The 13,447-nt window shown below is 39.0% G+C and overlaps 1 protein-coding gene across 2 annotated transcripts in view; it reads left to right on the top strand.

Moving 5' to 3' along the window:
• cttnbp2 (cortactin binding protein 2) overlaps positions 1–9,883 on the top strand; it is an 86,232-nt gene extending 76,349 nt beyond the window's left edge. Inside the window, exons 18-23 of one of the 2 annotated variants that reach the window (XM_056478867.1) lie at positions 1,226–1,431; positions 3,597–3,767; positions 3,866–3,917; positions 4,061–4,151; positions 5,196–5,342; positions 8,748–9,883. In XM_056478867.1, coding sequence (XP_056334842.1) covers positions 1,226–1,431; positions 3,597–3,767; positions 3,866–3,917; positions 4,061–4,151; positions 5,196–5,342; positions 8,748–8,996 — 916 coding nt within the window. In that variant the 3' untranslated portion in view covers positions 8,997–9,883. The remainder of the gene's footprint in view (positions 1–1,225; positions 1,432–3,596; positions 3,768–3,865; positions 3,918–4,060; positions 4,152–5,195; positions 5,343–8,747) is intronic. The other variant, XM_056478868.1, reaches the window with a different exon arrangement.
• The last annotated feature ends 3,564 nt before the right edge of the window (positions 9,884–13,447 follow it).

Here is a 13,447-nt window from a genome sequence, read left to right as displayed (position 1 = left end):
TAGGTCAGGTCATGACGTCAGGTGACCAAAATTCAATTTCTATTATAAAGCGCCCATGTCTTGAGGTTGTTCATTTTTCTAATCTCCATTGACAGGAAACAATAAAGTAGTGACTGCAGGTTGAAGGAAGTAGTGGAGTAAAAATACTGATACAACACTAAAAATGTACTCAAGGGAAAGTAAAAGTACACATTTTTAAAACTACTTAGTAAATTTTCAATTACAGTAATTTGAGTATTAGTAATTTGTTACTTTACACCACTGGATCCAACCCAATGTTCCTTTAAAAACTGTCATAAAAGTAAGATAGATCAGTTAATCCTGGATAGCATAACATGGGATTTCCAAATCTGGACCAATTTGATCCAGAGTATATTTTTTGAAAAACTGGGCCCAGATCAATCACATGTTCTCTGAACTGACAGACAGTTGTTCGCTGCCCTTTTTCGCCCCTGCTACCTACCTTCTGCTCACAGCTCTCTCCATCCATTAAAGATTAAGTTAAATTGAGCTAGACTTGGTGATGTTTTATAAACAAACTTCGCATGCACAGATGTTTTGACAAGGCTAAAGTTGCGGTCACACTGCATGTTTCGCCCCATAGACTTTTCATTCATGAGCATGCAAATGCGACAGACCGGAAACACAAATTCATGCAACAAGTTGTGCAGTTCGCTGTGTTGCAAAGTTCTAGCTTGGTGAACTCTGACCTGCAAAATCAGATCAAAACAGATCAGATCAAAACATCAGATCAGATCAAATAAGATCAGATCAAAACATCAGATCAATCAGATTAGATCAAAACATGACCTCTCTGTACAGAAATTAAAAATGTGGACCAATCGCTAGCTTTTATAAATGTCTAATCATCTTGTTTAATCCCACCCATTTTCGCAGCGCCGTACGACAGAATTTGCATGCTCCACACCACAGCATAATTCATCATTGACAATCATTCTATTATCCAATCTACATAAGACCAAACCTCTATAAACAAAAGCCATCATTTAAACAAAATTCTATTGGCTGTTTTTTAAAGTGGGAGGAGCTAATTAATATCATGCTGTATCATGTTTCTGTTGTAAATAAGCCCACTTAAAATAGCTATCCATTTCAAGGTACTTCAGGGGACTTTTAACACTATTCTACATTGATTTTTATTCACTATTTTGTTTATCTGCACAGGCAGTGTTTTGTACTAACACTTGTCCATGTGTCTGTTCAGGTGGTTGGTGAGGCTCTGGAATGCAGTGATCGTTCCACGAGTCGAGGACGCTGTTATATTGAGAGTAACAGCCAAACGCTCTCCCTCACAGCGACGGTCTCCCAACAGCAAAGCTCTGAGCCCAGGCCAGAGAGCGGTGGTCAAAGCAGCTCTCAATATCCTGCTCAATAAAGCTGTTCTGCAAGGCTGCCCACTGCCCAGACCAGGTACAGCATCATCAGAACTGATGAGGAACGCATGGAAATAATAGTTACTACTGATGCGATTACATTCATGAGTGGCGTGACAGAAGCTCAGCTGATTTCACTATAAAGGCCCTATTTCAAGCGCAAGAACAAACGAAAAGATTCAAACAAAATGTAATTAGTCTGGAGTTTGTGTCAGCGGTTTGTCAAATCTAATTTACCTCAGCTTGTAAACATAAATTACATAATAGATGAGTATGGCTGTGATAAGGCTCCACTTTCTTTGATTTGAACATCTTTTACAGTTCATTCTGTTCAGTCTTTCAAGTAAAAACCTTGAGCTGCTTAACGGGACAGTTCACCCTAAAATGAACATTTACTCACCCTCAAATGGTTGCAATTTTTTTAGGCTGCGTTTACATGACAATGATGAAGCCAAAAAAAAGCAGGAAAAATTAACTGCGTTTTGACATTTTCATGTCTACATGACATTGTTTTTTAGGAATGTCTGACGTTTCGACATGGTGCAAGCGCAAGTGTTTTAAAACACTCCACTGATGATCCACATGGTGATTTGAAACACCCAGGTCACGTGACTAAGGTGATTCGAAACACCCAAGTCATGTTATTAAAGCAATTCAAAGCATCTGTCATTTCAGGAGCATTTCAAGACCCGGCGAATCAGCGTTTGACAGGGTCAAGTGTCTAAGGTGATTCGAAACACCCAAGTCACATGACTAAAGCAATTTAAAGCAACGGTCATTTCAGGAGCGTTTCGAGACCTAGCGATTCGGCGTTTGACTGACAGGGTCACGTGACTAAGGTAATTCGAAACACCCAAGTCAGGTGACTAAAGCAATTCAAAACATCGGTCCTTTCGGGAGCATTTCGAGACCCGGTAAATTGCTGTTTTACTCACTGGGTCGGAAAGCAACTCATGTAGTCTAGTGGACTGTGCGTATGTACAGAGTAACTGTGCTGCAAATGGCCTGAGTTCGAATCCCTATTATACAAATGCTCTTAAATTATGACTTGATGTATTTTAATAATGTTACTTTTTATGACTAAAGCGAGACATTTATTTACAAAGTGTTTATTCGGATGTCAGACCAAACAAAACACGTTATAAGAACAGTCACTAAAAACTAACATTTATAGCTGCATAACCCTGGATCCGAACCCATTATTTCTGCATGCTAGTCAGGAACTCTCACCACTTCACCAAATTACTTGAAACCTCAGCTCTACAATGTCTGTTTCTTTGCTGAAGCTGTTCCAGAGCGATACATTAAAAAATGACCACTAGGTGTCACTGTAGAGACGGGCTTCTGAACGTTTCGATGCTTCGACACATTTCGACTGTTTCAGTGTTTCATGAAACCTCGCTTTGCCCACCAATATGTTTTCAACTGTTTACATATCTGCGAAAACACTGTATTGCGAATGCCAGGCCAGTATTTGGCACTGTCAGCTTGTTAGTAAACAGTACCTGTAGTGAAGTGACGAGGTGCCATTGGTGCTTGTTGGTGCATTATTTGCTGTGTGTAAGATGTGTCTCCACTTTTGGTTGTAATGTAAAGTAAATCACTAGGCTGAAGCATCAGTAAACACTTAAGCAACAACACTACCACATACACACACTTGCCTTTTATGTACACTCCTCTAAACACCTACTATGCACAAGCATGAAGTCATTGTTTTTGGATGTTTAAATGGACATGACAATGGTGGCATTTTTAAAAACATTTTTAACCACATTCCAAATCATCCCATAAAACACATTGTCATGTAAACAAACAGGCAAAACATAAAATTGAAACATCTTTGTGTAAACGAGCCTTTAATTTCTATTTCTAATTTCTTGTTTTTTCTATTAAAAACAATAGACAATATTTTGAAGAACGTTGGAAATTGGTAGCCAATCAAAATTAATTAAAATACATTCAATTCAATAAACTTAAGCATTCATTTAGTTGTTCACCATACAACAAGATGATAGACCGGAGGCCGTCATGCTGGCTGGCTAAAAACTAAAAGTCTGTGTGCATATACCCCAGTGAGTCTGACGGTGAGGCCCCTCAGTGATTTACTTAAGTCTATAATAGTCAGTACATTTCCACATTTGGGTGAACAATCCCTTAATATCTGCATTGATTATTTGTGTTTCTTTATGTTTGTGTGGTTAGAGATAGACAGGCTCTTGCCAGAGCTCCAGGGAGGATGTTTTTCTTTTTCCGCTATTGGCTCCGCCTACAGGAAAAGTGGAAGAAAAGGTGCTTGGAGACGAGCCAATACAAGTCCACGGAAAAAAGAATGCCCCGCCTCTGGGAGGAGCTCCAGCTGCTCTTTTAGAGAAGGTGGCGCTGTTTTTCAGCTACAGTAACAAGCTGCTTTTGACCTATTGTTTATATTAAATTGTCCGAATAATCTGTGTTCATTTATTCTCATAATACAGGATCTCTAGCCAATTCAAGCTCTCAGTTGATGACAAATGGCAATCATGCGAGGTTGGTTTCCTCTGTGCGTGTGTGTGCTCGCGTGCATGTGTTTGTTGTGCCAGCAGATGGCAGTGTTAGTCAGTATATGTGTGTATGTGTTTCTGCAGATGGAGATGTCAGCAGTAATTGTATGTATGTGTGTGTTTCTACAGTGGTTTGACTCTCTGCTCTGATGATGAGACGGATCTCATTAGAGAACTCCAAAGCATGTGCTCTAGCAAATCAGAGCCAGACATAAGCAAGGTAATAGACATTCGTTTATTCGTTTGATTGTGGCAACCTTTTGAGAACGGTGATAATTGAGCAGTTTTAATTTTAGTCACAATTCTGCCATTCAAGATAGGAAATTGTAAGCATGTAAACAAAATGGCGGTTCAAGGTGTGTAAATAAGGTAAAATATCTAGTTTATTTATTTGTTCATTTGACATTTTGCTATTTTTAATAAACATTTCTAAATAGACATTTTACTGTTTTCTATTGTTGTTCTTGCATCAAGAACAACAATAAATTAAATTATGAAATAAATTCTTATTATGGCGACATGGTGGCTCAGTGGTTAGCACTGTGGCCTCACAGCAAGAAGGTCACTGGTTCGAGTTCTGGCAGGGCCAGTTGGCATTTCTATGTGGAATTTGCTTTTCTCCCCGTGTTGGCGTGGGTTTTCCTCCGTGTGCTCCGGTTTCCACCACAGTCCAAAGTGAATGTGAGAGTGTAGGGGTGTTTACCAGTACTGGGTTGCAGCTGGAAGGGCATCTGCTGTGTAAAACATGTGCTGGATAAGTTGGCGGTTCATTCCACTGTGGCAACTCCTGATGAAAAAAGGGACTAAGCCGAAGGAAAATTAATGATTGAAATTATTGTTATTTAAAATTGAAAGAAAATTATTGTTTTTTAAATAAAAGAAATTATATTATATTATATTATGACAGAGATTAAAGCTGAACAAAACCTTCACTTTAAACCAAAAGCATAGCAACAGATTAAGAAGCTACTTTACTACCTTGCTACTAATGTAACAGTAAGAGCATTGTGGCTTTTGCATGTACCAGCACCACTCATATTTCCTCACAATATGCAGAATAACACAGTAACACAATAACACAGCTTGTTACTATTCCTATCCTCTTGTCTCTGTAAACTACAAAACAGTCTGTGCTTCTCTCACAGACTGTCTGTTCAAGCTGGCACAAACAGTCTGGCACAGTTGAACACGTGGCCTTGGGGTTTCTGGGAATTGACAAGATGTGTTCATTCATGTTCATTTCCTCTATTTTTACCTGTTACAGATTGCTCTGTTCAAAGAGGACTTCATCATGCTTCCAGACTCGAGTTCGGCTTCTCCTCTGGGGACTGATGGCGAGGTCAACCAGCCCCAAACACATTCGCGTACAGCAGACAGAGCTGTGGATAACACATGTCCTCTACCACAGCAGGCAAGACTTTCCTCAAACACAATATGGCTCTGTTCCCAAGCCCACTGAGACCCCTCTATGGACAGCAGCCTACGTATATTATTTAGAAAGCTTTACATATTGTGCACGGTTAAATCCTGTCCTTTTTCTAAATTGAAATATGTATTTTTAACCAAAAAAATATGAATTTTATGGTTAAAAGTAGTATTCCTGGTGGAAAACGTATATTACCCATGATTTCCACAAAGACTGTCCTCTCTAATCAGACAATTGAAACAAGCAAATCATGCCATATACGTATATGAAGCACTAATGCCTCATTTACACTTTGTAGCTGCCTGTCGCTCTGGGTGGCGATTGAAACCATTGTGGGTGTTCTCACCTTGACATTGCTTAGGTAACGTTTATGGTTATTTTTACAGAGAGCGAATGAGTTTACGTGCCACTGAAAGTAAACATTGCTCAGAGAAAACTCTAAATATAAATGGAATTAGTACATAAAATGCCTAATTACAAAGATGATCAAGAAAAAAAGTGTGTTCTCTGTCATTGTGACAGTTTATCTGCTGCAAACACAGGTCTGTGGAGGTCTATAGCACCGAGAGTACAAGCGGTTTCTGCATGAGCTGAGAGCTGATGCTCCTATTGGCTGTCGCTCAAGAATGTTTCTATTCATTTGCATAAAGTTGAAGGATTCTCAACTTTGTCGCGTCGCTTGACACACCCACATAAACTCCTTACACACAATGATTCCGGTAAATATCCGGAAAATTTCCGGTACGACTTTACCGATTAATTTTAAAAAGCGCTGTTCACACAGGCAAGGATGTGACGGAATTTTTCCAGATAAAACCATTCACAATACCGGTAAATTCTGATATCATTAACCAGAAATGAGCTCTAAACGGCTGCGCTTGTATTTGTAATCATTTGACTACATTACAAACTCTGTGAATGGATACCTATTGTGAACAACTTCGATGAAAACATATGGAGGAACACTTTCACATGTCGAGATGTAGATAATATGTGTGTACACATGTCATGTGTCAAGCATCTGAAGCAGAGCTTGAAGGTAAACAAACAGCAATTCATCATAAGCATTTTATCAATCATTTTTTACACAGCTGGCATTAGGAAGGAACATCGAAACGTTATCTAACTAACATCTAGCAGCTAAAGGTGTCTGGAAAAATATTCAAAGGCTTTTACTTTTGTAAACAGCGCGGAGGTGGATGCGTCTGAATGTTCGGATTGGCTGGAGTAGACGTCTCACGTCAGCGCGTTCTAAACGTGAACGCGCTCTTTCTGGTCATTTTCCTTCCGCGTTCACACGGTGCCACATTCCGGCAAATTTAACAAATTTAAGGTAATGTTACACTTCTCTTTCCGGAAAATTGCTGGAACGAATTTACCGGTATTTTCAAAAAGGGCCTGTTCACACAAACAAACCACATACAGAAAATTGCCGGTAATTTTCCGGAAAGGTCTTTATGTGTGAAAGGGGCTTTTGTCGCCAACGATTGTTGTCGCTAACGTGGACGCCCGAAGTCGCTCACTCTCTGTTAAAATGAACGATCGCTTATTGCTTTGCCGATGCGAGTCGCTCGTAGTGTGAATGCAGCTTAAGTCTCAGATATTGATTTACATATGCAAATTTGTAAAAAAAAAAATTTATAAATAAAAAGTTAAAATTGTCATTTTATTATCACAATGTTAGCTACAATTTAAAATGATAAATTCAGCCAAAAAGGTCAATTCCATTTAGTTTTTTTCTGGGTGTTTTTGGAACTTCATATGGCTACAGTTGAATCACTGAAGTCATATGGAATGTTTTGACAATGTTTTTGGTTCATTTTCTGCACTTCAAACATTTCAGTACTGTTGTTGTCTATGGAGGGTCAGAGAGCTCTCGGATTTGGCTTCCCTCACTCCGAGGCTCTGGAACTCTCTCCCTATAACATTAGACACGCTGAATCTTTTAGATTGTTTAAATCATCCTTGAAAACACACTACTTTACAGTCGCCAATTGGTGAGGGGTGTATTCTTGGAGATGTTTTATGATTCTAGATATTTGAATGTTTTATTTTTATTATTACTCTAATTACTGTTATTGTATCTTTTTTGTGTAAAGGCTTTGAAAAAATAATATATATATATAAAAAAATTACTATTATTATTTTAGCAAAAAATCTTCTTTTAGTCAAAAAATTCAAAAAGTAATCATTTTCCCGGCGGTTCATTCTGCTGTGGCGACCCCAGATTGATAAAAGGACTAAGCCGAAAAGAAAATGAAGGAAAATGAATGAATACTTTTCCCATTTAAAACATGACTCTTTAAAATAACATTTTTTAAAATATAAAAATATGACTCTTCTGCAGTTATCACGTACTAAGACTGACGGAAAATAAAAAGATGCTATTTTCTACATCAATATACAGTAGCTAGGAACTGTACTCTCATTTTGACATAATAATCAAGGAACTTGGCTACAGCAGGAACAAAGATATTAAGCAGCTCCTGAAAATAATCCCATAACTAGGTAACATCGCTGCGTAATATCTTTGTGCCTGCTGTAGCCATATCACAGCAACAAAGTTCCTTGGTTTTTCTGCCAGAATGAGAGTATAATGTAATGTGTATTTATATAGTGCATTTATTGTGTATGGCCATACACCCAAAGTGCTTCACAATTATGAGGGGGGTCTCTCCACACCACCACCAGTGTGCAGCATCCACTTGGATGATGCGACGGCAGCCACAGGACAACGGTGCCAGCGCGCTCACCACACACCAGCTATAGGTGGAGTGGAAAGATGGAGATACAGCCAATTTGGTGGATGGGGATGATTGGGAGGCCATGATCGTAAGGGCAAATGGAGGGAATTTGGCCAGGACACCGGAGCTACACCCCTACTCTTTTACGAGAAGTCCCATGGAGTTTTTAATGACCAAGAGAGTCAGGACCTCAGTTTAACCTCTCATCCAATCATCGTTGTCGGGGACGAAAGTGAAGAGGGTTGGGGAGTCATGAAAGAAAGTGAAGAGCTTGGCGGGGGTGCATGAGGATGGGATCGGTAGAAAGGTGCCAGATCAGATTTCAGAGGTGCCGGACCAGGTTCAGCTCTGCTTAGCTTCAGTGAGTAACCAGTCTTGGGCTGCAGGGTGATATGGCTATGGCATATATATGTGGTATAGTTAAAAATAGCAACTTTTTATTTTCCATCACTCTTAGCACACAATGTAACTCAACTGTTTCACTCTCTGGGAGTTGCAAAATGAGCTTATTGTTTCTTTAGCATCAGCTTTAAACAAAGCCTAGCTCATAGCTTGTTTGGTTTGGAACAGAGCGCATATATACACTACATTCTCCTTTTCATTCTTTTAAAATGTTCTTTTTGTTCATTGCTTTGTCTTTGAAAAGACTGACAGTGGTCATGCTTCTCCTCGGCGAGTGACGAGGCCCAGGTCCCATCTACCTGTCCCAAGCAGCAGAGGATCTCAGCAGATGATCAGCAGCAGCTCTTCCCTTCAGAGTCACAGCAGAGCCTCCTCCAGCAGCAGCAGCAGCAGAACAAGGCAGCCCCCGTCCAACAACACAAACAACCTCTCACAAGACCACATCTGGTTCCTGGACCCCAACTCTAATGAAAACTACAGCACCCATGGATAGACTCCGCCCACTGCCCTCCCTGTGCCCTCAGCCTGTCCTCCCCCTCAGTTTAGTGAAGTTAGGTTACTGGCAGCATTTTAGTATTTGTACATGTTGTCCATAATTGTTACACTATATTACATTGTGTACTTTGGGACCATAGTTTTAATATATTCAACTGTTTAAGAAAAAATGAAAATAAGAAAAGGACTGCTTGAACACTTTACAATTTGCCTTTTAGGTCAAATGTTTTGGATCAAAGTAAGAGCTAGTGGTCTTTTTGCTCTTTAGTATTTTCAATCAATTGTGTATGACGTTTAAATAAGTGAAAGGTGAGTTTTAAAAACTGTCGAAATCAGGGTTTTACCAAATATGTGTAAATAAGAACCGGGAACTGAAATGTTGTATAGATTATAGTGTGTGTGTGTGTGTGCGTGTGTGTGTATGTGTGTGTGTGATTTTTGTGCTTGTACATTGGAGGAATTTTGAAGGGAAAATGAGAACTGTATATATTGTTTGTAATATTAAATTTGGGTTCATATTTTTTCACTCGTTTCCAAATGAACTGAATGTGGCAATAAGTACCGCCATCACGAACACAGGATATTTCGTTTTTGTCCGTTAAGCCATAATTATTAGTATTTTAAATTTCTCTCATGCGTGCTCGGATACTTGCATCGTGAAGCCTGACTAATCGGAAGCAGCGCACATTTAAGCATTTTCGTTTGTCTCCTGTATTGAACACTTAGGATAATCAAGTATTCTTTTCAAGTCAGTATTGTTTATATGTACAGAAGAGATTATAGTTGACCTCTGATGTTTAACTGTATTATAGTTGTCGGACGAGGTTCAGAGAAGTTGTCCTGTTTCCTCCAAGCACAACGATTAAAAATGCACTACCCTAGAAATCACCTCAGCTCTTGGGTTTTCTTTATACACACAGCTCACGCAGCTAACATATTGTTCAAGAAATCACTTCAGCTGTTGGGTTTTCAGTTTCCACATGGCTAATGCTAAATTCATAAAATAAATCCCCTCAGCTTTTTGGTTTTCCTTCATCACACAGCTGATGTTAGCATTGTGTTTGCAACTAATGCTAGCTATAAACATTCCCATATATTGTTTTTTTCACACTGCTAAGTTTATGTAAGATCACAGTGCCTGAGATTTTTATGCTAACATTGTGTTTGCAGCTAATGCTAGAACTTTGCATCAGCTCTTGGGTTAGCTAACATGTGTAAATGCTAAAGTTACCATTGTCATAAACTCACCTTAGCTCTTGGATTGTCTTTTTACACACAGCTAATGCTAATAAATCATCTCAGTTTCTGGGATTTTTTTTCTCTACATACTGTAGCTGTAGCTGCATACTGTAGCTGCTAACATCCAAGACATCGCTCCAGCTTTATTGTTTTCTTTATCCACACAGCTCATGCTAATATAGTGTTTGTCATTAATTCAAACATTGTCGTAAATCACTTTAGCTCTTGGGATTTGCGTAACAATAGCCAGTGCTAACAAATTAATCCCTACTGAAAAAACAGCTTAAACCAAACTGGACATAGCTGGTTTTGGCTGGGCTCTAAGCCTGGCGAAGCTAGTTTTAGCTGGTTATCTTCCAGCCTGACGAGCTAAGACCAGGCTGGAAATGGCTGGAAACCTGCCTGCAGATGGCCAAAACCCCTCTAAAACCAGGCTAGTCAACCAGCTAAACCAGCCTAGGATGGTTTAAGCTGTTTCAGTAGAGATCATTTTAGCTGCTGGGTTTTTATCCTCCACATAGCTAATGTTAAAATCATCCAATTAAATCCCCTCAGTTTTTTTTTCTTCAACACAGCTGATATTAACATTGTGTTTGCAGCTAAAGCTAGTTATAAAGATTCCCATATTCTTTCTCCACACAGCTAATGTTAACATTGTGTTTATGTAAGATATCAAGGCAGCACCTGAGGTTTCTTTCTTCAAACAACTAACTAAGGCTAACATTTGCAGCTAATGCTAGTTCTACTGTGCATAAGCTCTTAACTAACATGTGTAAATGCTAATTGTCATAAAACTCAGCTCTTGGATTTTCTTTTTTACACACAGCTATGATAACAGCTTTGATCACTACAGCTTTTTTGGTTTCTTTATCCAGCTCATGCTAATATAGTGTATGTAGTTAATTAATGCTTAAATCACCTTGGCATTTCTTTTAACACAACTGCTAATGCTATATTGTCCAAGAAATCACTCCAGCTGGGTTTTCATTCTCCACATAGCTAATGCCAATCATCCAATAAACCTCACAAGATTTTTGGTTTTCCTTTACCACACAGCTGATGTTAACATTGTGTTGGCAGCTAATGCTAGTTATAAACATTCCCATATCTTGGGTTCTTTCTCCACATAGCTAATGTTAACATTGTGTTAAAATACCACAGTGCCTGAGATTTCTTTCTACAAACAACTAACTAATGCTAACATTGTGTTTGCAGCTAATGCTAGTTCTACTTCACATGAGCTCTTGGGTTAGCTAACATGTGTAAATGCTAATGTTAGAATTGTCATGAAAACACCTTAGTGCTTGGATTTTTGTTTTACACACAGCTAATGCTAACATTGTTCAAGACATTCCGCTTTTTTTTTGGTTTCTTTATCCACACAGCTTATGCTAATATGTGTTTGTCATTAATGCTAACGTCATAAATCACATGGTAGCTCTTGGGATTTCATTTAACAACAATGCTAACATATTGTCCACTTAAAAATCACTTCAGCAAATCACTTCAGCTGCTGGGGTTTCATTCTCAACCCCTCTAAAACCAGGCTGGTCGACCAGCTAAAACCAGCCAACCAGCCTAGGCTGATTTAAGCTGTTTTTTTTTCAGTAGGGATGTGTAAATGCTAATGTTAGCATCATCATAGAACTCACCATCAGCTCTTGGAATGTCTTTTTCCACACAGCTAATGCTAATAAATCATCTCAGCTTCTGGAATTTTTTTTCTCTACATACTGTAGCTGATGCTAACATTGTTTATTTACCTCAAACTAATTTATCTGGAATCATTCATCTGCTTTTTGTATGTGTATTATTTACATGGTTTATGAGGACATTTGTATAATGACATGAATAATGACATGACTAATTATGAGGCATTACAGTGTTGAGGTGGTTTATGAGAACATTCCTTGTGTCCTTGTAATTTAAAAGATTAAAATAATACTAAACATGGTCATAAGGTAAGTCATGTTACAGTATAAAATACATTACGCCTAAAGGGAGTCCTCATAAATCACAAAAACCAACCTGTGCATGTGTGTTCTCTTCCCTCAAGCTTCCTACAATAACACAAGAGGTCACTTGAGATCATACGTGTTGGCCAAACAATAAGAATAAGTGAATCACAGTCTTGAAAAATATATTTGTTTCACAGAGAAGACTTAACTGTATCTATCTATCTATATATATATATACTGTATATATTTACACATTAAAATATCACTGTTGTTCGCACATTTCCTAATTCCCTTACAGAAACAAAACAAAAGAGTAACTGTCTTGCCATTTACATGATTCATATGATTCCACTTTGGTGCCATCTCACGATAACTTAATAAATTAAACGTACATCTGAGGAAGAATAGATCTGATTTGATCTAAGAAAGGACAGACAAACGCAATTGTTTTTTGTTTTTTTTACAGTGTTCAATTATTCCTGGCCTCACTGTGTCCCATTGTGAGAGAATAAAGGAGTACCTGCATAATAAATGTCAAGAGATTTGACGATAGTTCATCCAAATTAATGTACCATTGGGGCCACTGAGTCTTTTGAGATGCTCAGAGGCGCGTGTCCTGGATGTTGTCCTCGGCCTCCTCCTGCAGGGTCTGCGTGACGGAGCTCAGTTTGGATTGTGGCGTCCTCATGCTGGAGTTTCGGCGAAGGAACAGTTTGAGCCGCTCGGCTGGACTGATGGCGTATGAAGCACAAAGATGAGTTGTATAAATATTGCTGATCCTTATCGTCCAACACAAGAAATTGTAGAGGATATGAATATCTGAGTAGTGAACGTAAATGAAAGCTGGTGAAGTTGTAGACAGAGATTGAATAAAAGCCTCCACCCGTACGAGCCAGGGAAACACGTCCATCTCCCAGGGAAACACGTCCATCTCCCATAGTGGCGTACGGGCTTCGGGGGATCGTATGGGAGTGCAGAGCGCCTGTCACCAGCCAGATCAATCCGTATTAACTAACACACGGAGATCTGGGGGACAATACCGGCGCCCCGCCCAAGCCACACCAGGCTCCTCCCACACATCCAATTATTACTTGAAAATCAATAATCTTTTATAGTACGTACATGAGAGTTACTTCTTCTGGACGGTGGCAATTTTTAAACTGCCGCTAATTACTGCCTACATAGAAGAAACACAGGTTTAAGAACAACATGGGGTTGTTTTTACGGTTGAAATGGTTGTTAATTAGCATTT

Source organism: Danio aesculapii, chromosome 18 (genome assembly GCF_903798145.1).
Source record: "Danio aesculapii chromosome 18, fDanAes4.1, whole genome shotgun sequence".
Lineage (NCBI taxonomy): Eukaryota > Metazoa > Chordata > Actinopteri > Cypriniformes > Danionidae > Danio > Danio aesculapii.
This window is presented reverse-complemented; position numbering and strand designations above follow the sequence as displayed.